The 27,912-nt window shown below is 41.0% G+C and overlaps 1 protein-coding gene across 1 annotated transcript; it reads left to right on the top strand.

Moving 5' to 3' along the window:
• The first annotated feature begins 56 nt into the window (after positions 1-56).
• Positions 57-27,912, top strand: LOC119736889. The gene is made up of 3 exons (XM_038210905.1): positions 57-623; positions 18,649-19,379; positions 25,699-27,912. The coding sequence occupies exons 2-3, from the start codon at positions 18,721-18,723 to the stop codon at positions 25,784-25,786; spliced, it is 747 nt and encodes a 248-aa protein (XP_038066833.1). The 5' UTR covers positions 57-623; positions 18,649-18,720; the 3' UTR covers positions 25,787-27,912.

Here is a 27,912-nt window from a genome sequence, read left to right as displayed (position 1 = left end):
CTACACGTTAAGCGTACATGCAATGCACGTACATGTACATACACGTACAAGCACAATATAACCTGGTAATGGTATACGCGAGCTTCAACTGAGATTACGCAGTGATGGGGAAAAGACACCAACTAAATTGGACGGCAGTACAGTCCTGTCGTCGCACCAGATAATAATACAGCAAGAGTTACTCTTTCACTGAGCAGCCCCACCTTGCCGCAAGTTCATGTCCGCGACTATTGGAGGCCATGGCTAGGCTTAGGAGATAAATCCGCCGGCAGTTGGTTTCTCGCAAGACGCAGTAGGCGGCTTTCCTCTAGTTCTCTGCATTCTGTTTATCTGCCGACTGCTGCATTCAAGGCTTTCGGTCGTTTTCATCCAACCCAAACCGGCTGTGTGTTCAGCGCCGTGTCTTTTCGAGGAGCGGGCCCGGGAACTAATCCCTTCAGAAGGACCCTCTTGAATAGCCTGTCAGTAATATTTTTTTTTTTCTACTTCCCATATCCTCTCTCACAAACTGATGGATTTGTTCCTCAGTTCGGTTCAGCGAATAGCGGTGGCCGGTTGTTAAAGTGTTGACTTTTGGTGATGCGGGGTGGATCAGAACGCGCTTGTGAAAATAATGTCTAGAGGTAAGTTGGCTTAATTTTTTTCGTTCGAACAATCTGCAACAAGATTAAACATCCCTGTTTTTCTAGATCAGCATAGTTATTACTTTAATTCCTTTGTTAGGAGACGGGAAATTTAAAACAACAAATGTATAACTTTGGCAGAGTTTGTTGTTTGTCGAAGTAACGTTTGCGTGTGAAAAGACAAAGGATTGCTGATTCTTTGTAGTTTCGGAGCTGTCATTAATTTTGATACTTTGTTTCGATAGATGTATAAAGATAACGCCCGTAATGAATAAAGACAAATGGGTTGGAGACATATAAAACTCTTGGTGGTAGCAAACACATTTTAAAGCATGCGGACAATAGTTTCAGAGCACTAAGAAACAAAGAAGACGGGAGTCGGAGACGTTGTTGCGGCTTGTACCAGCCTCAACGCGTGTATACCGATACGGGTGGTATGACTTTAAGAGGACAATAATTAGTGTTAATGTTTAACCAACTTACTGGCTAGTCTTAGTTGGGATTTCGTGGGATAAAAGTGTAGTTTCTTGTGTTCACAGCTTGGACCTAATGGCATGGTTCATTACGGGCCTCACGTCGTTGCCGTTCCTTCCCACGAAGCAAAATAATATTTGTCCTTCGAAAGGACCTTAAAAATGGCAAATAATTTATAATTATGTATACAATATTGATGATGTTATCGACAGCAAATTTGACACGGGCACGTTTATCAGCTGAGGACGGTGAATGTGGTAGTTTGTAAATCAATGCAAGACTTTACAAAAAACAAACTGGTGTACGTGGATTTTTTTTTTCATTTCAACGTGAGAAGTTAGCATAACGAAGGAGATTGGCAAACATAATTTATCAAGAATTCACCCAAATTCGCCTGGATAACTGTGAACGTCACGCGGCTGGTGTCCTCGTTAAAAATTGGCAAAGAACTGATAAATAGCGAAAGCCAACAGACATACAAATACATGTATAACAAACAAGTTAATTAGATATTTATGTCCATTTTCGTGCAGCTGCAGTAAGCCGGAGACAGTGCGTTATGGCACATTCACCTATACACACATCAACGGCTGCAGGGAACCAGTTTTAAGTAAAACAAAACTTTCACATTTTCCCTGGTAACCTGATTTTTGCTCAGCTCTGAAAGCAGAATATTAATAAATACTTACCGACTTTTAACTACATGTAGGGCTTACATGATTAACAGCTCTGTGAAAAGCAACCCGTACTCATTTCATCCATGCGCCAGGAATCGAAAAGTTACTGAAGGCGAATGACCAAACATTGTGAACCCCGACATACTAACCGTTATTAGTGATGCATTCATCTTGAGGAATGCGCGGTCTACCGGAAACGGATAGCTCTAGTAATCATACAGTGCATGTCTCATAATGCTCATTTTGCACTGAAAACCGACTTTTCCGTACAGACATGCCTGCAATGTGGCAAATTAACAAGTCTATGCTATCTTGAGAAATTGAACCCTTTTGTGGCTCGGAATACCATTGGAATACCAATTACCTCAAAGATTGGTAAGGAGTACGCGTGCCCGGCCGGATAAACTACATTATGGATCATTAGAAATGTTACGCGTACTGGATACGTATGTGGCCCGAAAAACTATATACATGCCTGTAGCTGGTTAGACCACCATTATGTGTGGTTATTACATTTCAACCCACATGGTGTATACATCTCCTCATTTTGATGCGAAGGGCACATTGCCCGTATTGTGCATATACCGAAGCAGCTTTCCCGATAGTCGAGCTGCATAAAATGTGTCCCTCACGCGTACCATTTCTAGAGGTCTCTGGATACGGTAGCCGTGCACAGACGCAGTTGGTGGTGTGTGGTTTTTTTTTTGTCTACAACCAAGTATAACCACTGATCATAATGCGCATTCGTCATTTGTACCGGACTGGTTCTTCTCTATAAAAAAAAAAAATCGTCCAGCACCTGAATTAGACATAATAAATTACACTTATTTAATTGGAATTATGACATATATTAAACAATAAAGAAAGAAAATTCAAGTATGTTGGGGAAACTGAGAAGAAAATATAAACCGTTAGGATTCGAAGTTATAAACAAAACACCTGTCCACTAGGCCACGGTGTACCACGAATCAGATTCCTGTAAAGTCATCTCCTATCATGATGTGGTATATTATTTCAATCACGTGATATGTTTCACGCATGCGTATTACGGTAGGGACTATACTTCGTTACAGAAGGTAAATTGGCGTGCGGCATAGCTGAACATCGCACCAGCAGCGCGCGGCAGATGTGTGTTGATCAATGTCCTCCCGCGACGGAAGACTTGAATATTTATACCGTGAAGAGTATTACCGGCAGGTAGGCAAACACCATGCGGCCTGGCCTGGCCTGGCCGGCCCGGCCACGCGTGGTGCAGACTCCATAATCAGTCAGTCGGTGAAATAAAACAAAGCAAGGCATCTTCTGCTGTGTGCTCATTTCACAGTACACGGATTTCAATATCCGTGGGAGATGAACAATAATCGAAAGATCTGTAGACTCTATCCCTGATGTTGACACAGAATAATGAAGGCCGTGTGTTGAATTGTCTACTGTATAATATAAACCGTGTGCAATTTGTTGCTGGAAGTTAAAGTGCCTCAAAAAATGATGGACTAAACTCATTATTGAGAAGTCAAAACTAGAGTGGAGCAGGAGTAAAGTACACATTTGCAATTCTCCTAACTCTATTGTCATCACGTTCATATTGTCATATTGATCCTTGTCATGTATTAAAAGCCTCCTATTGTTTAATCAGTCACAGACAGTCAACCATTTCTTCCACTTCTTCTGCCATGCATTTGAATAGAGTTTAGTAAGAAAACAGTGGAATCACTTTCTTGTAAACAATGTGACAGTCGAATTCCATCAACAGACACAGGAGATAACTGGAGGCACAACTGCCATAATTACCTCCAGTCAAAAGCATGGATATCAAATTGAGAAGGGAATTCTTTACTGTTAAAAACAACCATTTGATTGATTTTGACTGATGTGGTGGCGTAGCTGAATTTGCCCGCCAGAGAGGGAGTGGGTGGGATATTGTCGAACAATGTGTCTTCTTTCACCTTGATAATCCCCTGAAACATAATGTATTTGAAACTTATACGCCTTCAATGGCACGGTCATTTGGGATCTTTAATTTTGGCGTTGCAGAAAATAATAATATTCAAGTCGTCAGTTGGAAAGAATAAGTTAAAGCTGACCAAGACTTTAAGCTATACCCGGATGACGTGCGACTAAGCTTATTTTACATGAGATCAAAACAATACACCGAAGAAATATGGTTTATCGTTTTCGTTTCCTGCCCATAACTTCCGCGAACTTCAGCTGTCCTGTCGATCTTGTTATCCGCGTCTTTAGCCTACCCATCATTCTTTCTATTTCTGCCAGTCCTCTTTCGTTTTGTTGCATATTCTTAATTTGACCCGGCTCGGTCTAAAATCTGTTTAAGCCTTCAGTGACGTACGTTCCGCATGTGTGTAATATTTTTTTTTTATCTTTCTCCACAAGCAATTTAATCTTACCATTTTTTTGTGAACAAAAACAATCTTCCCTGGGAGACTAAAAAATCAAATGCAATGATTGAATAATCGTAGAATCCACCACCAAGTATCAAATCACCAGATCAGATTAAAAAAAAAAAATCTGTCTCTACATGAAATGATATATATATAGTCATTTTTCATGGAGACCCGAAGAGTTTCTAAAGAATCTGAATTTGATACACGAGTCGTGCCCAAACAGATAATAGATGGATGAAATTCCTTTCTCGCAATACAAAATGCTCGACACGGCTTTCTGCCAACTCATCTCAGATCGTATACCGTGACTTCTGGGTACAGAAAGAAGCTTTTACAGTCCAAAATTATTACGCACAAGCACACTGCCAACAAATAAACTAGGGCCTATTCCCCCAAAAAAATCGACCTGCGCCGTTCTTACAAAACTCCACTTCGGCGCGGTTTGACAAACCTCTTGAGGTGTACTCCGAGAGTATGTTTTAAAGGAATATTTGCGCGTCCGCAGCGCAAACACTGCCCTTGCATTGGACTGTACAATTTGATTATGTTTAATTTTCCAGGCGAGATGTGAACCGTGTAATAATTTTATTGATTCGGATCCTGTGCTCAGGATGCATGCTGTGGATGTTTTCTCTTTCTGCTTTGGATATTCGCTATAGGGTGAGTAAAAAAAAACGAAACCCAAATGTCGGGACTATTGCTTTAGTGAAGTTCTGCATGTAGCACTTTCAAAATCCAGGATATAAAAGCCAATTTCATAAGCTTTCTTTTAGTACAAGAATCACTCAAATCACTTATGTAAATTTCAAGTTACGGAATTTTAAACATACCCACCGTTTTAAAGTTCTGTCCACGGATCACAAAAAGGTGTGCGTTCTTTCAGCAAAACGAAAACAACTCACACACATCCCTATGAGATTTGTTTACGTTTTGCTGAAAGAACACTACCTTTTTGTGATCCGTGGACAGAACTTCAAAACGGTGGTTGTCTTTAAAACTCCGTAACCTAAAAACTCCATAACTGATTCGAATTATTCTTGTATTAAAAGAAAGCTTATAAATTGGGCTTTCATATCCTATAGATTTTGAAAGTGCTACATACAGAACTTCACTAAAACAATGGTCCCGACATTTGGGTTTCGTGTTTTTTTTCTCACTCTGTGGAGGAATACAATATGTTGAATGGTTTATCGATGTTTATGAGTTACTGTACTACTTTGAAAGAAAAACAACGCAAATACAAATGTGTTTCCAATGAAAGGCGATCCGCAACATACGGTGGCCAATAGACTTTGTCAACGGTGGATGTTAGAAGAGAATAATTGATGTCATCCATTTTGAAGGCAGCATCCTTCCTCGTAATTCGTTCCGATATGTCCAGACGAAAGAAAAACCGACAAACCGGGGGTCGGGAATAATCAGTCTTCCCGCCCACGGCTCCTCACGCTTGCTATAATGAGTTCTCTCGCTGGGAGGTCGTCAAAATAGTACCCAGGCGTACAAAATGCTCGAAATGAAATAACTGCAGGCAATGCCTATAAACAGAGTTGTCTGCAAAAATATGTACGTACCGCCAGAGGGTTATTGATTTTTTTTTCTCCTGCTTTCAAAGCCGACGAAAAAGTGCACTTATTGGACGAACACTGATTTGATTTTTCAGTTCCTTCCTGCCGAATATTGAAGTCCTAGGGACCAATTTTAGGGAGCTGTTATATAAGCACCAAAATGCGATAAAATAAAAATGGTTACCTGTACGGAGCTCTGGAGGTGCCATCCAAGATATTAAGATGCTGACATAACTTTGACGGAATGACGAAATCCATCACGTAAGATGTCAACGTCCTGAGATATTTTATCACGGGATGATGACATTGTAAAAAAAAAAAAAAAATAGGATGTCGACATCCTTAGATAATGTATTTATGGCTAACGACATCCCAAGGGTAGGATGTCGACATCCTGAAAGTAGGATTGCTTTCTCATAAGCATTCGAAGGTATCTCGGGATGACGATATTTAACTTGAAGAATGTCGTCATCCTAAGATTAATAACCTTAGGGTGACAACAACCTACTTTTAAGATGAGATAAATTATCTTGGGATGTCGTCATCCTTCATTCAGGATGTCGTCATCCCGTGGTACATTGTCTCACGATGTCGGGATCCTACTTTCAGCATTGTGCTACCCGTGATGGGTATATCCGAGGATGTTTGTACCCCTCTTAAAACATGTCGTCTTAGACGTCATACGCAGTGAAAAATTATCTCATGAAGGGTGTCGAATTTTTTTCTCGTCAGATGTTGTCATCCCGTGATAAATTATGTCAGGATCTCCACATCTATAGGATGGCACGTCAGGAGCTCCGTAAATTTGCTTATGACTGGTTCTCACCGTTTTATGTCGAACACAGAACTCCAAATGCAAGGTTGCGGAATAGACAATTGGGGTTTTAAGACATAAGGAAAATTTGATGTTCTTGCTGTAAACTATGGGTTTAGTCCCGCAAGAGAAGTGACGTTTTGAGCTACGTTTCTGCATGATAGACGGAATTTCGAATGAGAAAAATCAAGGGAACTTGTAAAAAATACCTATAAGATTTGAAGGTTTGCATGATAAAGATATATCAATAGGATTAATATTACAGCTGCACGATGTATTAGCTCAGAGTTTGCCCGGTTCTTTTCAGAACCACACAAGCTCACAAAAGAGATTTGTTACAAATGTTGCAACCGTAAACTTCATGTTATTAAGCCTAACCTTCCCAATCCTCCAAAATCCTCTTCAGTGTAAAATGGAGGATTTTGCAGGATTGAGGCTATATGGCAAAAATGTGTGGCTGTTTTTGGAGGATGCGCTGTATGAAGGTCTTAGGCCGGATATTGTATTGTTTATGCTCAGCCATGCATACAATTAGGTCTAAATTGTACAAGAAATCCTCCGCTCTGCTCCAGGATGTCACTGGCTCTGCCTCAACGTATTGACAGTGATTGCTGGAGGATTTGCAGGATTGAGGAAGTGGTCAACCCTCCAAGGACCATTATTCAAGAAATAACGGACGATTTTGCAGGATTGAGGCCGGATGCAATTTTTACCTGGAGCCAGTTTGACAATTTTGCAGGATTGACGTTGCATCCTAGAATATGCCTAGGGAGTTAGGGTTAAAACATAAACTAAAAACGCTCTTAAAAGGCCCGGATCATATTCGACCCCAAATCGAGGTCGGATTTGAACAGTGAATGTTTTCCCGGGTCAAAATGGCCCATCTCTGAGTACCTTTCCGGGTCATTTGACCTGAAGTGTCATTTGACACAAACGGATTGTCATTGTAACCCAGAAGATTGTCATGTCCAATCGCACGAGGATTCCGGGTCGCGTAATTTTTATTCCCAGGAGGATTGCGGCCAATTCATGAATAATTCAGTATTTCGATAGGGCCAGTATGTTTATTCATGTATCAAGAGCAAGAGTAAAAGATAACACTTTCCCCATGAATATGCAAACAAATAAATTCGTCTCAACTGCGTGCACGATTCTCTGTTTCATAGTCATTCATCGGTTCGCATAGGTAATAGAACGACAGAGTTATAAACATGGCTTATGGACATCTGAAAAATAAAATCACAATTTCAACAAGTTGGCAATCGATCAAGAGCATTGTTGTTATTAGTCAACCAGTTACATTTAATGTATTTTAAACAGCGGTTGTTATCGAGCAACCTCACAGTAGCCTAGTGGATATCGAGATGATCCATGGATACAAAGATTCCTGATTCGTACCCATACCGTCGCTGCTCATTTTCATCGACTATTTTTCTTCTCTAAATTTTTTTCGTTGAAAATATTTTAATTTAAGGAAAAAAAGAGAACGAGAAACTAATATAGTCTTGCAATGATTCATATGAAAAACTTAATTATGCATGACTTGGCCCCAACCCTCCTAGGAAAACAAAATACGCTTCCGGGTCGAATCTAAGTCGAGAGCGAAAGAATGAAGAGCGAAACATGACTTTTTTCTGTCATAATTTTAGGTTAACTTAGGCCTACGGTCTTCACCGTAAGTTGCAATAATGGTTGCTAGGTTGTTTGCAGCTGTTCGGTCATTAAAGTGAACCTTCGCGTTACTTATATGTAATACCTGATGCGTATAGCAGCCATCTTAGAGGGCAGTGCCTTTGATTTGTTGGGATATGTGAACCTTTTGCTCGTTCATTGTTACTGAAATTGAAGCAACGAAAGGTGCCCTGTGAGATATACATGAAGCTACTATACGCATGAGGTATATGTTGTTTTTTTTAAGGTAAAAAAAACCAAGCCTATTTAGTGCGTATATACCACCTAGCAAAATGAGACAAGAGTGATTCAATATTCCCTATAACGGTTGGAGCTGTTTGAAAGTGTGTTTCAACGAATGTTTATCTGCACACTTCTTTAAGCAAAACAGCTAAGTGCAGCTTTTTGGGTCGGATTTTGAGGCAAAAAAAATATTTGCAACTTGAAAACTTGAAAGGGATAAAATTGTACAAAGCTTCACTTGAGTGCACTTCTGCCCAAGGAAAAAGCAATTTTGCCATAGCCATCGTTGATTTACATGCAGCTCAGCGCAAATTATACCCGAGAGGATGCCTTTGACCAAAATTATTGCCACGCGAAATAAAGTGAATGACCGACCATGCATACCGTGTAATCACAGGTCATCGGCTAAAGTGGTTTTTCCGGTGGTCGTTTAGCGGTTTTTTATCGTCGTGTTTGGAGAATGATTAGGCTACCGAATCGAACGCATAAAAGCCTGACTGTTACATCTAAATTGTGAACAAAATAATATTTATTTTTTTTGAAATGCTGTATTAGATTATGGAAGGGGTGAAAATTTTACCCGTGATGAAGAAATCATTTTCAACAATCGGTTTCCACAAATTAATTTGCAATGAACGATAGTCACACCGGGTATATCATCGTGCACATTACGTGTGCGGACTCAAACAGAATGAAATCGACTTGGTGATTTTCTTGATAATGAAAAAAAAAGTTCATGCCGTATATGTATTATTGTCTACATAATTCCTAGTACGGGAACTTTTATGTGTATTTATGTGATTTTGTTTAACAAGGCCCGTATGAAAAAAAAACAGCCATAATGCTGTATAGTTATTTTATATGTTTGAGGAACTAATAAATAAACGAATACGAAATAATTACCAATACGATTTTATTCAAATTTATTCGCCAAAAATGAGAAAGATGCAATGATCAGTCGCGTGTCGTCATTTTTGTTTAGTCAGAGAGCGATCGGATTTCGTTAGAAATAGTTATTAAATAGTAATGTCTCTTGCATATCTGAACCTTTTGAAGAGTTTGTTTAGAAAGAAATCATAATCGAATATCCCCCCAAATCCATTCCATTAGCGTGGGGGAAAAGAAAGAATTATATTGCACATTATTCCCAAGGGCGGGTAATAACAATGATACCTTGGGACTGAAGTATGATTTCTAGCGCGACAGAGAATTGTGCGAAATCGCAGGTGCATGCCGCATTCGCTTGTTGGGACAGCATCCTGCCAAGCAAGGTATTTTATTACGGGGAAACAAAATTGGAAAAAAAATGCATGACTTTGTCCATGACAAGTTGATGACATTATAATACCCTTGGCTAATGCTTCGCTGTCTGGCCAGAATCCAATTGTCTACAGGGACACCGTTCCGATGGTTTTTGCTTTTGCTGTAATTTTCAGTAATGGATGGATTTGGGGGGTTAGTATTTTATAGCAAATATTGTAACACTGGCTTGTTTGAGGTTTTGTGTTCGTAGATGAGGAAAAACCAAGAAAAACAATAATGTTTCTACAGTCTGGTTCCTTGACGCCCACTTAAATGATCGGTGCAATTTTATAGACGTCGGGGAATTGTAAGGCCAGGGAACTAGTTTAGCTGGCTTGTACCCGTTCATAGGAGTGTAATCGATTGCAAACAAAATACGGACTAATATGTAAAATTTGGGGTAGTATTTGAAAAAAGCCGGTTTTTTTCCAACGCTGGTAGGCCGACCAGCGTTGGAAATTGATGCAAAAATAGAACTTTTCTTGAAAATAACAGCACACCAGGTGCCATTAGATTGTCATTCGCTAACAGTCCAGTAAGGTATTTCACAATAATTTGGTATAGGTTTGTTTGTTTGTTTGTTTGTTTGTTTGTTTGTTTGTTTGTTTGTTTGTTTGTTTGTTTGTTGGGGTGTTGGGGTGTTTGTTTTTTTGTTTTGTTTTTTTTTTTTTATGTTTGCAAAATGTTGTATATAATACATGTATTCCCTTTAACCTGAAAATAGGAAGAAACGGCTGGGTCATGATCTGAAACGTTCCTCAGAATTCTGATGATAGTAATCTATTAGTGCTTCCATTATAACACTTTATTTGTTTTTGTATTTTTATTTGGATGCAAACTCTGGATTTTACATATCTGTCACATATCGGGTGCAAAATGTTTGCAGGTAAAAAAATCATACACCAACGCCTTGACCTGTCAATGCAAACAGATACATTTTTCCCATCTATTTGGACATGAAAGATAACTGAATATGCAAACAAATAAATTCGTCTCAACTGTGTATACAATTCTCAGTTTCATAGTCATTCATCGGTTCGCATTGGTAAAATAACGACAGAGTTATAACCATGGCTTATGGACATCTGAAAAATAAAATCACAATTTCAACAAGTTGGCAATCGATCGGATTTCAATATTTTAATCACCACAACTTGCACTTGCTCAAAAAATACTTTGTCTGTGGATCTGTAATACAGTTTGACAAGTTTATTTTTAGAAATATGAATTTTTCATCCACTTTATCACAAGCTATTCCATCATCGTCGTATTATATATTTTTAATTTCGTTATTTTTTTTTAAAAACCTCCTTGAAGTTGATCATGATCTGATAATGCACTTCCTGAGATGTAATCCCTTAAGTCTAGCGTTCGTGTAAGGCTCCCAGTTGGAATGAACAAGGCGTAAAACCTTGGCGCTACTTTCGTCGGTTTTTTATTTCAGAGAAAGTGGATGATTTCTCTACGGGATGCGAGGGCGAACCACGGCCGTTGCATCAGCAGTGTCGCTGCAGGCTAGGCAAACGCCGGAATTATTATAATCCCTTTGAAATAGTGCTTTCAGGAAAATTGCGCTGTACTCAAAACACAGGTGGTCATCATCATCGTAATAACGTTGACGCACGCGTCAGAAGATGGTATCATTACATGACAGTAAGGTGGTCGATTACGTTGCTAGTTTTGCAGGCCCCCAGCAAATATGTCGAAGAAACATGCATTCATGCATCATATGCTTCAGTGCATTTATTTCGTTTGAAGCAACACAATCATTGCTCTAAATCTTCAGCTCGGTGGATATACGTTTTGAGAAAACACGGAAAACGTACTGAATACAATTTTGGGGGTTCTCGTAATGGCTTCCGTTGCTTTGCTAACGCACGTAAAATAATGTGCCCCCATTTTCTTAAACCATCTTCAATGATTGTTTTCTTCCGAATGATACAATTTCATAACAATATGGTTGCGAAGGCAAAGCGTCTGTCGTTGATAGGCAAAGCTAATCCGATTACGTACTTTGCCTTTTGAACGTTGTGTTTTTCAGAAAATATATTCTCAGTATAATTGACTTGTTAAATTATAACGGAAAAAGAAAGTCTAAACTTCGTGTCATTTTTAAAAAGGAATCGCCGTCATCGATGCCGAAACGTCAATCCTTGTTACTGGTAAAGCTGACCTTCAAGTCTGGAAGAAATCGTTCGAAAACAACCCCAAATCTGTGTATTTATATCAATTTCTAGGAATGTTTTCAAGTTGTTATTTCACGAGTAGTTGAACACTTAAATCACTTAAGTATATTCGAAATTTCAGCTTAATCTGTTGTTCCAAATGCCAGTGTTACACCTTAAACTATCTCCAAGGAATATTTCGACGAGGATTTTCTTCCTACCCAGCCCACGTGCATTGTTCAGCAAAGCGCTGAAGGCGCTACGGTTGACCAATTTCGGCCAGGCAGCACAATAACGACGGGAATATTAGCATATTCATTAGCGTCACTTGGCGTGGGTCTTGGTATTGACCAATGAAAGCCGGCAAAAAGGGTGATATTTATCAAATAATGAGTCGTGAAGGAGGCTTTTCTCCAAATTTTAACTGTACACCATAATGGATAGGAACCTTGTTATTCGTGAGTCTTTAAAAGATTGACAGATATTGCGCACGCCAGTGTTACAACTTTCAAAACTGCACCTACACATGCCTATTTTTCCAATTTCAACCAAAGTAATGAACATATCACAATAATTTTTAGCACATACTTGGATCATTATCAGCGACATAAACCCTGAACGTTGCAAGAAGATGCGGTCTTCTAAACGAGAGAAATACATCTTTAAAGATTTCGCCCGCCAACGTGAACATGTCTGTGTACATGCAGTTTCCTTCTAAATAACGTGTTACGTAACCTTTAGAAATCGCCCTTCGCAACCGCACGGCTGTCCAGGCGGAATAATTTCACTCGGTATTTGGTACCAGCCCTGTCTTCACTTTTAGCAAGGCTTTTCCTGTTTTTTAAATCGGTAGGTACGTTTCCGCGTGATTTGAAAAATGTTACCACGTGCCTTTAAGAAAGAGAACTGTACCAAACGATTCATGGCTTCAAGGGAAGTTCTAAAGGAGGATATATGTAATAACAGGAACAAGTCCTCACAAGGGTACAATATGTGGACACGTGTACACGATTGATTTTAAATGAGATCATTACTTCACTCTAGTGCATTTTTTTTCCTGAAAAAAATTGACTTCGAAATATTTTTCAGTTATTCGGGTTTTGTTTACTTTATATCGATTTTTACATTTAAAATATGTTCGAGACAGTATTTTTGTGATATTCTGTGTAATTTACAATCCTGGCGTGCATTATACTTAATCGACAATTTAAAAGTCCTAGCTTTGACCAGGGATTTCCCGGTTTATCCAACAAATTCCGAAAAATTCCGAATCCTGTTATTATTATTATTATTACTACTATTACTGTAATAGGGCGACAGGTTTTGCGAACTCCGTCCACAATAGGGCGATACACCTTATTGAGGCGACAAAATAACTGTCGCCCTTTTATGCAAACGACCCTTAGGACAAGGAATTTTGCTGTCGCTAACCATCTAGATCGATTCCTCATGGCCCAATTAGTATTAATACTAAATTTCGTGGAAAAAAACATAAGGTAAACTTGGGTTAGGTGACAGTTTAGGTTGTGCACAAGTCTATGGGAAAGTCACCCTATTGGGGCGAAAAGAGTAATACTTATTATTATTATTATAACCGGTTGTAGTTTATATGAAGGTTTAAAATAGCAAAGAGAAAACAGACTTGTTTATTACGCAGACGCCCACAACGCACACATCATTATTAGAGGAAAAACAAACCCATACATACGGAAAGGACGAGGACCCGTTTTTAAGTAATGTTGATAAATTTGTTTTGATGTTTCCCTAACTCTCTGCCCACATGCACGGGGCCGCGCTAAATCAAATAAACGGGGAGTGTATCCGACAGAAGAGATAAAGGCTGCTGTTTAGGTGAATTAAATTATCGGATAATTTCATTTGAGGCATGCATGGGGCCGGGGTTCAACTGGAGACACGGCTAAGTAAAGAGGACACCATATGCCTGTGTGTATGTACATGTCTGGATATGTATACCTTGGGCTTGTATTATAATAGAAGGCGAGGCTACAAATAATGAGCCCCTGACTATTAGTCCATGAGGATCACAAGCTGATACCACTTCCGGGGAGCAATTTCAGTTCTGTTTACTCCGTGTCCCGACATCGATGTTATCCTAATTGTCATCGTCAGAATTCCTAATTGCATGTCTGTGTCTGGTTTCTTTTTCTTTCTTTTCGTCGTCATCATTTTGTCACTCTTTACAGCTGTAGCAAAATGTACTGCACTCGTCACTCACATCGTTATCCAATTAACCTTTCGCGGTAGAATCGCGTCAACGCAGTTTGTGAAATATTGTCCAATTACAGGGTATACAAATGGACGCGGAACGCGCAAAATCTGAGACAAACAAAACTGAACGTACAAAATTCCATCCGGTTCGTTAGTGTGACGTCACCTCCAGCACTTGCTGCACGATTGGAACCGGAAGTTAACGCAGCTCGAGCGTTTGTAGCCAATGGGCGCTAGTAACCAGTGGTGTGCGCGCGTGTATGACGTTTTTACTAACGAACCGGATAGGGTTGTCTAAAAGGGGCGTGGCTAACTCGCCAACTGCCGGCAATTCGACAATTGGCCTTTTTTTTCTATCACCATTGTCGTTATTATCACAGTCACCACCATCGGTCACCATCGACGCCTATACCTTCTCTGTCACCCTACACCACCGTCATATATCACCACCGTCACACAATCACCGCATCACCGCTCTGAAATCACCATTACACTCACCACTATTATCCCACTCATCACCACCATCATCATTACATTGTTATCGATCGCTATGTGTAATACATCTCCTGCGTCGTTTTAATGACTCTTTCTCCCTGCCGAGCCTTCCGCCACTCTTAAAGAAGCATTACGGCCCGAAATCCCAGAACATTTCATGCTTTGGACTGTTTGCTATTTCAAAGGTCTGGGTGAATGAAAAAAAACCTAATGTACCGTTCCCGAGAAAAGACGGGGAAAAAAACACAGTTGTTTACATCGGACGCGACGGATATTCTATATCATAAGTCCGACGCCTCATAGGTCCGACGCCTCATAAGTCCAAAATTTTGGACTTATGTGGCGTCGGACTTATGAGGCATACAATTTATTTATTCCGCCTTATAGGTCCGACGCCTCATAAGTCCGACGTCGGAAAAACGAGGCGTTTAATTTGTCGGCGGCCTACGAGGCGTCGGAGCTATGAAGCGTCGGACCTATAAGGCGTCGGACTTATGAGGCGTCGGACCTATGGGGCGTCGGACTTATGAGCGGACCCTCTGTGGCGTACCCATACGCATTTCAAATTGTGTCCATTCAATGCACACTACACGTTGTGTGTGTGGTACACACATTCTGGAATTTGTATTCCTGTGGAGACATTTCTTTGTTCTCGTGTAGTAAAGTTTTCGTGTTTGAAATTAAAGTTTCAAAATGCTCTTATTTTAACCAGAATTAATTTCCTGGGCTGAAATTTGGACTAAATATCCCTTTTCTAAAACTCTTCCATTTGCGACAAATCAACCTACCTTGGAAATTCCTAGTTTTTGAGTAAAATCCATATATCTATTTCGTGAAATTCTTGTGGAGACGTATTCATCTATAGAAATGTTCTTGCGGAGACGTATACAATCTTTTGTTTCCTATTGTGTGCATGTCTCCTTAAGGTAGTAAATTCCAGCACACCATACACACAGCACCAATACACACAAGGCTAATCACAAATAGCACTAAACAGCTCAATTTTTCGGGGGAAATGTGACCCCCGAAATTCATTCTCGCATGATTCTCGCAATAATAATACAAAAACGCCCAGTTTTTAAAGGATGGTTGTGTGGACGTTTATATTCTACTTTTAAAATGCTCTTTCTATCTAATATAATTTCGTTTAAAACGCGTTTTTGGCGCATTCCATGTCGTAATGTCCCTTTACGGACCATTACAAATGGTACGCGTATTTTAAGGAATGCGTTTTACATGGTAATTTCATCTGGCACGCGCACATTATGGGCAAAATGTGCCTTTCACATCAAACTGTTAAGATTTGTATTTCGCATTTGGTGAATAACCACACACAGAATGCATAACGATTATCCAGGTCGTATTCCCGACTCGCATACATATCCCGTACACGTACCATTTCTAATCAAGGTCCCTAGTCACTCCCATTTCCATCAAAGCTTAAGTTTGATTCCCTGTCGAGGTTTGTCGAGACTTCGATGTAAACAGACACACGCCCACCATTCAGAGGGTTTCGAGTTTAGGGGTGTCTTTTTATTGGGGGGGGGGGATTCAACGGCGCCGTGGACCACTTTACTTCATTAAATCAGTCCTCATCGATACGCCGTGCATTCGTTCAATGTGCACTTAACACATGATGCAATTTCTATATCGACTGACCATCAACCGATATTATTGGGATTGAATTCAGACGATAATGAACAAAAAGAATGCGAGAAACACGCCTGGTTGATGTTTTTGATTTGATGAGAATCTACGGGGTGGAAAACTCATCTGTGTGGCCATCGCGTCGGGCCTTGGATATCGACCGGCCGCGCCGGTGACTGAAGGGCTTCATACGGCCTGAGAGTTGGCTGCCACTGATCGAAAACCACGCGTGCGGAGCCTGAAGTAGGCATATACGTGCTCAGGACAAGGCCACTGGCAAAAATCAATCCCATGCATTCTATTTGACAAAGTGATATCATTTTAGTGCGCTGGATTTTGGTGTTTTAAAGATTGACTGTCATGTATAAGGGATGATTTTGTAACCTGATACAGGTCGTCTGTACGTAATTATAGCGGACATCTTCCTTGGGGGCGTGGTCACTGGATGAATGTAAAAATCTCTCGGTGAAGTGGCTATTTTCTTTCTCACGAGTGTCCAGGTTACAAACCTGTAGAGGTTCTTAATTCACAAGAACAGAATTCGCCATCTGCATGTAGATTGGTTTTCTTGGAAATTTCATGCCAATAATATATTCATAACACCAGCAAACACTCTAAAAAGGAGATGGTGTTTCATTTTCAAATGGCGCCATTTTGAAAGTGACGTCATTGCGTGTGCAATTAATATGACCTTTTAGATTGCTGACAACGAATCTTTAAAACAAGATCAGAAAGGTTTTACAAATTCATCGCTTTACTTGAATGCTTACTTGTTTGCCTTCGAATGGCTATAAATAGCGGTTGGTAAATACATCTCCTTTGGCCAGTCCGGTGGCTGCTTGTTTAATGTCAATGTATGCATACTCCTGATTGGTCACCAAGCTAGCACCGTTTTCTAAACTTGCATGTAATTGGCCAATATGCGTGCAATTTAAGGTATCAACAAAGCCGTATATCAAAATAGACAAAGTCGCTGTTCGCGAGTAACTCACGAGGATTTTTGAAAGGGCAAAGCGATAAGTATACCTGCTGTATAAGCTGGAAACAAGAAGCCGTGTTACTGTGCACACAGTGTCAAAGTTGATCAAATCCTGCCTTGTCTCAGATGATCCTCTAATGAATGCTTATTTAAGACGCTCCTAATGTCAAAACATGACAATCCCGAGTGCGTATCAGATATCTGTTCTTGATTTTGATTTTTTTTTTATCCTGATGGTTCTGCTGAATATGAGGAGTTTGCTCTCAAGGGCTGCATTGGCAATAACCGATTGATCTCCAACCGAGGTCCATACAAAATCATCACTGACGTCTGAAATTGATTCGAGCGAGGTGTTAGTTTCCGTGATTTAGCCGAGGAGGAACTTGCAGGCCCTGGCGGGATCAGGGAGCCACCGTGACGGAGCGGCCGGGCTAAATAGGACACGGACGGAAGAGCTGAGACATGACGCGTAAAATGAAGATTGTACGCGCTCGTGGAGATGAACACCCCGAGGCAATGTGTGATTCGCGCTACTTAGGTACTCCGGAACGAGTCTCCGATTTATCAGTCCCTCACTTTACAAGGCAGTATTAATCTAACCCACGCCGTACAGTGGATAGACGATGCCTTATTAAACGGGACTGTGAGCCTACATTACCTTCGGGTAGGGAGATCAGAAACGGCGTTTATATCCTTCTCTTTGCAGTCCCTATACTCGTATTCAATTACACGGAGAATACAGACCCCGGATCACATTCACGTTATCCGGGATTTTGTATCAAATTACTCCCTGATGAGCTGTGGTTATTGTGATTCATTGATCGTGAGTTTGTGTTATTTTCATGCATAAACGGTCAATTCTTTTTTCTTTCTTTTTTAAAGCCGAGCTGGATTTTGACAAGATTTGGCCCTTGCTCTAAACGGCGAATACCATTAAACACTTGATCAAAATGTGAGGCCTACTAGGCGTAAAGCGAAGATGTGATGCATCTTCTGTGCATCTTCTTTATGTTCTTCTAAAGAATACTTATCTTTGTCATCCTTAACCTTAAACAGGGATTTACGTATCGGTAGTCAAAATGTTAAACACTTAAAAATAATCATTTTACTTTTCGAATTTGAAGGTGAGATTCAGCATCATTTTTCCAAAATTTCACGGCGAAATATCCCGGGAAATAATATAACAAATGAGAAGCAGTTTAAATGCTTTATTCCCATAATCCTGTCAAACTACTCACATCACAAAAATATGCGTTTCCTAAAGTGTAATTAAGGTTTAAAAGCAGCCTTTTGAAATTCAGTGACCTTAACTTAACAGATTGTGTTAACTTCTGTGTTCATCTAATATTTTGTTCTACTCAGATTGACTGACGATCTGCCGTCCCCTCATTAAGCCCGTACCACCAGCGTGTCCCATGACGGCAATCCGACAAGATGTCACGCGGGTCCCGCCACGTCCACTACGACGATGACATCCACCTCAAGAAGCACAAGGGCAGCCACCACCGGCGACAGCGACGGCGACGCCGCGTGGGCCGGCGCGCCAAGATCTACGGCGCGGCATTCTTACTGGCACTGACCGGATTCTTCTGCCTGGTGCCCGGCACTAGTCTGACAGTGGTGGCCTTCACGCACGGTACCAACGCCAAGGAGAGCATCTTGAAACTCCTTGGGCCCGTCTTCGGCGGGGTGGGAGTCATCCTAGTCGGTATAAGCATCGGGCTGGTCTGCTACGCCATGCTGTACAAACGCAAACTCCGGAAGGGTAAGGACGGGCAGCAGCGGGACGCCGAAGACAGTGGGTACCAGGGAAGCCTGAAAAGGGACGGGGACAAGTTAGCGGCCGAAGTACGCCTCCTGGACGCCGATTCGGACGACACTGGTGCCGTCAAAGTCAAGCACACTTTGGTGCCAAACCACCACCATCATCAGGGGAACCACCGCGGTATAGGGTTCCCTATAGACGGGACCGACGTCCCCGCATCTACGGTCATTGTGGACATCATTCACCCACCTCCGTCAGTAAAGGTCAGCGTGATCGGGCAGGGGGAGTCGGTGGCTAACCCGGGGCCATCGCAGACCTCAAAAGAAAGGTACGGTGCATGAGCTGAAGCTTTGTATGAATGAGATTTGCTAATAACAACGTCTAGCTATTAATTAATCTATTTTATGAATATGAGGCAAGTTAGTTCTGAAGTTGCTAGTGGTTTTGAGAGCGATTCACGACGTTTTTGTGTACTCTGTGAGTCTGTTCTCAAGAAAACAATCTCACTACCAGACCTTTCAGAAAAACTGTTGGATCAAACTGTTGACCCCAACATTTTGTTCCCGTAAAGATAATACAAATTGCCTATTTGTAAAGTATTGTTTTGTGGATGTTTATATTCTACTTTTAAATGCTCTTTCTAAACTAGTATCATTTCATGAAAAAAAAACGCGTCTTAATAGTCCAATTGGGCGCTTTCCATTACAATATCTCGATAAGTTTGGTTCATATTACATTCGTGCAATTCTCACTTCGTCAGTGTTTAATATTCTCTTACCGACAGTACATTGCGCGGCAGAGTGTCCTAACGATTTTCCGGGGTTGCCAAAATGCCAAAATGAAATGGATCTGAGAAAGCACAACAATCTTCAGAATCTAACAAAATTCAATCTGTTCATCCTTAGTATATAATTATGTAGTTATAGCCAGTCTCATAACTGAAAGGAATAAAGAAGAGCTGTCTTTGGGTATAATATTCCGAACGGATGTCAAATACAATCGTAGGCCATTAACATTCATGTATTAAGAAATCACTCCGTGGTTGAAATACGGTCCGTGATTGACAGCTTAATATCGCCGTTTTCTTTCAAAATACTCCACAATAATTTGACAGCACTCAGTGAGAAGAGAAACGCACTCTCGATGATTGAGTTCAGGTCAGTCCTGTTGAACCGCAGTATTATTGACGCTTATGATTGGCAGGTTCTTATCACTTCGATTCAAATCACTACGCAAACAAAATACACCTGGGATGATGGCACTTCTCGAAGCACAAGAGGCTTTGCTTGAATCTTGTCAAGGGTGTTAGTTTGAGAGGAATACAGTCGCAGCATCACGCGCCTGGCAATCATGCGTTGCTCATCTTGTACCTTAGCGCGCAATTTTCAAATTTAGCCAGCAACCGAAACATTCCAATTATGATTCTTTTATCACATGGATCTAAAAAACGATTTACGATTTAGAAAGTTATTGTAGGTCTTAGATGGTGGTGATTCTCACTAGGCAAAGGAGGAATGTCTTAAGAAATAATTCCGTTTAGACCCAAGGCGCATTAAAGAACAGATTTTAAACATGGGGTAAAAAAACTGTTCCTAAACGGCTGACCTTTGCGGGGCGAGACGAAATAGTGCATCGTGTGATATCGTGTGATATCGGGTATCCTAGAGCCACAAACCAATGGGGCTACAGGCTACCCAACTCTTAAAGCAGTCCAAATAGTTACTATTTTCTCCAAGTTTTAAGGGCTATCGTGTTAGCTTTCAACTTGATTTCCGTTCAACGCATATTTATTTTTTCAGTAACAACAATGTGTACCTACATCAGGGTAATTTCTTGTAAAATCTGGGGGAACGGGGGACCGTGATCAAGACGGTGGGAGGAGTAGATGCCATCTGACTCGGGGGGGGCACTGTTCAAACGCACAGATTTAAGATATTAATATCATAACTGTTAATATAAGCAACTAAGCCCATTCCCTGGAATATGCTTTTGCATCTCCGGAAAAAAATGAGTTTGCACGAGGGGTATTTTAGACCTGTTACACTATTTGGGGGAAAACAATGCAAATTTAGGTACACTGGGTTGGAATCTGTACGCGCTGGGATAAACTACTGGAAGGGACATCACAATTGGCGTGCCCCGCGCAAAAAAAATATATTATATTGGGGGGGGGGAACATGTTCACCCATCCCCACCCCAGGGTCGGCGCCCATTCCCTCGTTAATCAAGTTTTCTGTCTCGGTCAACTAAGAATACATCCACATATGGGTTTTGCGCTAAACTTAAGAGCATTTAAATTGTGTGTAAAAAAAAAACTGGTTCGCAAAATTGTTACTGTCCGTGAATTATTGATACGGGTGCGTGCATGCGACCTGCCAACTAACGACCTAAATCGAGTATTATGCACGGATGAATACACGATGTGGCCACACGTCAGGCACGGAGGCGCGATGTCCTTCCGATTGGTTAAACATTGAAAGCCGTTAACACAGTTGTCTTCTCGTCCGTGACAGCTGACGACTGGTTTTGAAATGTCAGTAGGTCAGTTGGTTAGTTACTCTCGGTCTCATTTCGCAGTATTGGTAAAGGTTGTATGCAAAGAAATCTTCGAACACACACAGCTCCATAATGTACTTGAAATCTGTGTTTTCATAACTTTGTGGGCGAAAAGAATGGACCTGATTCACGAGGAAGCAATTTTGGTCGTGTTCCCTGAATGTATTTTATAAATTGTAAACTGATGAATGGGATGGTGCCAGACTATTTACACATTCTAGCCTCACTTTCAGGTTTTTTTAATGTAGCTTTAACCATTAGGGTATGTTTTAATCACAAATTTAAGGTTATTCATTAGACCAGACTGGTATTAATTTGTAATTAACTGTATGTCATTGTTTTCAATTCTCTTCGCAAGCTCCAAAAATGAAGATTTTATCTCGCTTTCAATTTGATATGGCCGACTCGTGAATATTGCCCATGCATGTTACCCGTGTCAAGGCTGATAATTTGTTGTTTCTTTTTGGCAGTGTCCCAAGGGACCCTGTAATGTACATTTGTGTATCTTTCATGAGTTTACTATACAGTATGCAACAATCCCTTGAAAGGAGACAAGAAAATGTCAGTTTGAGTTGTGGGAGTAAAACTGCGGAGAATTATTGTTACCTCGAGAAACGACTTACCCACGCGAATAACTGAAATAGAGAAAAACGAAAGCAACCCACACACGACTGCCGGGCAAGGTGCGAACCGGAGGTGCCAGAGGTTGCAGGACGAGGAAAGTCACTGCGCCAAATTGAGCGTCAAAAAAGGTCCTTTGATTGAAGGCCAGCGGGCACTTTCACCGTTTCAGGAACGGAAGATGATGCAAGATGTTTGTCGAGTCCGTTTAAGGGTGCAGACCAGTAAATCGGTCCGAAATTGCCTGCGCCGGCCAAATCACGATTTGCATGCCCTCAAAATCTTCGGTATTTGAGCATGCTGTGGGCCATGAACTTGAGGGTTTGTAAAAAATATGGGTGGAAACCGTGCACAGGACTTGGAGCTTGCAGTTCTGTGTAATTTTGATGTAATTTGGACCCTAAAAGCGGTCTACTTTGCAATGGAGTGTAGGCATCGTTTTTCAAAATGGCGATGGGCTTCAGGACTATTTTCAGGGGTGTTCATCTTCAGATGGAAATTTCTCCTAAAAGTCATCAGTTGACCCCCCGAAAATTGAAAAGAAAATGAAAGATGGTGAAATAAGCTTTAATTTGATGTGTGTCTCGAACACCTTGGAGAGTTGTGAGTATTTTTCCCGAATTTTTGAAGTGGGAGAATTTACCATTGGGGTCTATGGAAGTTTATTTACTGGTCTGCTACCTATAGTTTCAAAATGGCGCCTTCCACCGTTTGTTGTCAAATGTTTGCGGAGTGTTTTTTTTTTTCAGGGGGGCGGAACCTGGGGGGGGGGCAGCGTTTCAAAAGCGGTCACCAATGGCGGTTCCGCAACAAATGCGCCCAAAATCTGAATAGGACCGATGGACCGTCCTCCGATCACAGCAATTTCGAGCGAACAAAGGGGGGGGGGGTAATTTGGGGTCGGAAGGAGCAAAAACTCAATTCACGCCCGTTGGGGGCGCCCTACAGTAAGGTAGCCGCAAACAGAGGGCTTGTTTTCAGGCCAGAAATCGCAGTCAGAGATTTTGTTTCTCGCAATTTTTTGATGAAATATGAGTCATCCATCCTTCCTCGTGCCGTACAAGTGGTTTGGAGAAATTTTTCAAAACCTCGCTTCTTTATAGGGTGCAGACCAGTAAATCGGTCCGAAATTGCCTGCGCCGGCCAAATCACGATTTGCATGCCCTCAAAATCTTCGGTATTTGAGCATGCTGTGGGCCATGAACTTGAGGGTTTGTAAAAAATATGGGTGGAAACCGTGCACAGGACTTGGAGCTTGCAGTTCTGTGTAATTTTGATGTAATTTGGACCCTAAAAGCGGTCTACTTTGCAATGGAGTGTAGGCATCGTTTTTCAAAATGGCGATGGGCTTCAGGACTATTTTCAGGGGTGTTCATCTTCAGATGGAAATTTCTCCTAAAAGTCATCAGTTGACCCCCCAAAAATTGAAAAGAAAATGAAAGATGGTGAAATAAGCTTTAATTTGATGTGTGTCTCGAACACCTTGGAGAGTTGTGAGTATTTTTCCCGAATTTTTGAAGTGGGAGAATTTACCATTGGGGTCTATGGAAGTTTATTTACTGGTCTGCTACCTATAGTTTCAAAATGGCGCCTTCCACCGTTTGTTGTCAAATGTTTGCGGAGTGGTTTTTTTTTCAGGGGGGCGGAACCTGGGGGGGGGGGGCAGCGTTTCAAAAGCGGTCACCAATGGCGGTTCCGCAACAAATGCGCCCAAAATCTGAATAGGACCGATGGACCGTCCTCCGATCACAGTAAATCGGTCCGAAATTGCCTGCGCCGGCCAAATCACGATTTGCATGCCCTCAAAATCTTCGGTATTTGAGCATGCTGTGGGCCATGAACTTGAGGGTTTGTAAAAAATATGGGTGGAAACCGTGCACAGGACTTGGAGCTTGCAGTTCTGTGTAATTTTGATGTAATTTGGACCCTAAAAGCGGTCTACTTTGCAATGGAGTGTAGGCATCGTTTTTCAAAATGGCGATGGGCTTCAGGACTATTTTCAGGGGTGTTCATCTTCAGATGGAAATTTCTCCTAAAAGTCATCAGTTGACCCCCCGAAAATTGAAAAGAAAATGAAAGATGGTGAAATAAGCTTTAATTTGATGTGTGTCTCGAACACCTTGGAGAGTTGTGAGTATTTTTCCCGAATTTTTGAAGTGGGAGAATTTACCATTGGGGTCTATGGAAGTTTATTTACTGGTCTGCTACCTTAAAGGCCGGTTCATTCTCGGTGCGAAACCGGACGCACGGTGACGTCAGGAGGAGTTTTCGCGCTGCGAGTTCGCAAAAGTTGAACACATTTCAACTCGGGCGAATTTCGCAGCAAATGCTTCGTGACGTCAAATTCGCATCGCATTCACATTTGCATCGCATTCAAGTATGACGGCCTTTAATGATATTTTTAGGTAATCGTTTGCGAGTTAGCCACGCCCCTAAGACAACCCTATGGCATTTTGTACGTTAAGTTTTGTTTGGCTCGGATTTTGCGCGTTCCGCGTCCATTTTTTATTCATGTAATTGGACAATATTTCACAAGCTGCGTTCACGCGATTCTACCACGAAATGTTAATTGATTGTAGAACAAAGGAGTTGACAGGGCTTGAATAGACATTATGAGTTGTTGCCATCTTAGTGGGCAGTGCTTTGGTACCTATTGGTTGGGCATAGCATGAGTACATTTGTGTGCACTCATAGTTACTGAACATCCTCTATGATGGCGGCTATATTGTTGATGTACCCTAACGTGGCGCGGCCCCCAACGCAACGTGGCGCTCTTTGATTTTTCGCCTGTAGCGCCTAGCCAGAGCAAAAGTTTTAAATGAAATTTCACAGAAAGTGACATTTCATCAAGTTCTAAACACTCCCGTTCATAAATTGCGAGTTTATTTACCCGTTACAAAGTTAGAAGAAGATTTTTTTGGCGTGATTTTCCGATTATATTTTCAAGTGCAAAGTGAACCCTTTGAAAATGCCCCGGAAAATAAGAAAATAATTTTCTGACAAACATCTGGATGGGTATGTAAGTGGAGATAATATTAATTTATCAGAATTTATCAAGTTAACAGCAATTTTTAAATGTTAATTTGGAATTTTCCGAGATTTATTTAAGTGCGCCACGTTAGGGAACACTCCGCGAATTTGTGCCCAATTTCCGGATGCCACCGTTTTTGAATTTCGGATTAAATTTTATGAAACCGAAATTGTTCACAGAGATTAAATAGCACGCATTGATAAGGTAAAAGTACCAGTATTTTACTGCATGGATTTGAGGTTTGTCAACACAGAGGTTTGGCAACACTACACGAGGAAAGTTGGGTAAGCTATGAAGTGCGCCACGTTATAGGGAACACGACTATACACACAAGGTCTATTTAGGTCATTCAAGTGAAGGGAGTAAACGTCTCCAGCCAACCGATCGCTCACTGCAAGTATAAAACAACTTCTCTAACACCTATCTTTTTCTTTTTCAGTTTTCAGATAATGGAAATGGAAGCAAACCCTCAATTAGATTTCAATGCTAATGGCGGACAATGCAAAACGACTTTAATGGAACTTTGAAGGAACTCCGTTTGGAAGCGATGGGCGGTTTTGATCGTCGTTTGGAAGCCAAGATGGAAAGTTTGAAACTACTTTCTTTTGCTGTTGAATTGTATGCATTCGTCATTCAAGAAGTGTGATTTTTTTAGTCGTGCCACCAAATGACTATACATTCAGTAGTTGATGAAAAGTTGGCAAAGTGAGTATAAAATTGATCTATTGATCGGCACTGACGAGGTAAAATGCTGCCAGTTCTTATTACGTTAAGAACTCCAAATGATTTATCCCCAACGTAGCTGGTAGTCGCTATGAACTGGTGTTCATATACTGGAATAATATCGTCGCATACTTGACAACGATTCAGTCAAACGTTTCTTCATTGTAACCTCGTCCGCAGTGTTTTCCACATCTCGTCGGTTCTCAAAGGAATACAGCAGGAGGCATCTGAAAGTCCTGGGTTCGAGGTTAACTTCGCTGGTTTCATCTAATTTGGATTCAAACATGCAACGATAGCATATCACAAGGAACGCTGCGGAGGAAACCAGTGTTTATTGTCACGGCTGAGTGACCAATAATATTCAAGACCAACGTGGCATGTTTCACTCGTACCCACCTATCTCGGTACAGGCTGCTGACTCGAAGCATATCGTCTTGGGAAGAAAATGCCTTCGACAGCCAATGACGGCGCCGGTCTGATCATCATGCACAATTTTGACCAATGGGAGCGCCACAAAATTGACGTGTACCAGCTGCCTTAGCTGCCTTGGTGCAGGGATCAGCAAACTGGAGCCCCAAACCGTGGTATTTATACCAACCATGCAGTTCACTATTTTGATCGAAGCGTATTTCAGCCATAATATCTCTTTCGAGATAATGATGACTGCGGTGAACAAAGAGTAAAAGCACGCCATTAAGGTTTATATACAGGATTGCAAAAATATCTTTCACTGTATGAATTTATTGTATATAATATCCACGAAAATTGAAGTGGGATGAAATTATTATATTTTAAGCATGAAATTAATGCACAATTGCACATAATAATAATTGGTGTAAATAAAAAAAAAATCAAGTGAGGTATTAGGACAGATAGGGGCTTATTTCCCAACTTCCCCATCCCCACTCAATAAAAGAAGTATCGTTGCAGATTAAGATTAAGATAGGTAGTTCAAATCAGGACGCAGGAACATTCCTTTATATAGCATTAGATATAACACATTTAGATATCGCACAACTTTTTACCATCGTAGTTCTCTGTAAAAAAAAAAAAAAGCGCTGTATCCCTGTGGATCACACAGGCTTACTGCAAATCTCTCTATGAGCCGTCTTTAAGATGTCGGAAGGAGCATTTTCGGCCACATTAGGCCGCTTAAATAGTCGCTTCGGGTTGCAATTAACCGTTCGCGTATGAAGCGTGCAACATGTCCCTAGGTGAATTTGGGAGAAAAGCAAGCGCTGAGATGCGGCTGCCCCTAGGTGAAGTCCATCGCTACATGACGAAGATTTCAACTCGATATTCTGAATGGAATAGACAGTACGGTGCCACATGAGATGGATACATGTGTTTGAAGGTGGTGTTGGTTTTTTTGCTAAACAATCGTTAGGTCAGAGCACTTCTTGGTCTTTCCACTTTTTCACCCACACAAACATCATACCATGTACCGTGGTGCCTCTGTATAATACAAGAATATGTTGTAAATGTGTGACAAAGTACGTCGGTTATCGGTTTATCGGATGCCGTTGACTAGAGGGAGCGATGGTAATCGATGTTTACTCGGGTTAATGGTTAACCATAATGTGTGTGTTGATAGTTATATACCGTGGATCCGCATTCAATCAAGCGTCCATCGCTGATCGGAATCACTTCACGGCATCCGGGCGAAAGTAATTATCGTTTAGGCTTGACGTATAATTGAATTTCCTTTCTTTCAATCTCAACTTGAATATTTTAATTATTTTAAATGCCTTTAATCATAACTGAATTAAAGTCCATTAGATTTTAATCGGGGCGATTTGTTTTCGCATACAGTATTACGTGATCACATTCTGAATTTTGTGTGCGTTTCTCATTCCACAGTCATGGGCGTCGCCAGGATGTTTTTCTAGAGGGGGGCAAAACATATTTTTCCCAAAAAATTCCTGTATTT

This window comes from Patiria miniata, unplaced genomic scaffold, assembly GCF_015706575.1.
Source record: "Patiria miniata isolate m_02_andy unplaced genomic scaffold, ASM1570657v1 HiC_scaffold_3, whole genome shotgun sequence".
In the NCBI taxonomy this organism is placed as follows: domain Eukaryota; kingdom Metazoa; phylum Echinodermata; class Asteroidea; order Valvatida; family Asterinidae; genus Patiria; species Patiria miniata.
The sequence above is the reverse complement of the archived record's forward strand: the minus strand, read 5'-3'. Positions and strand labels throughout refer to the sequence as shown.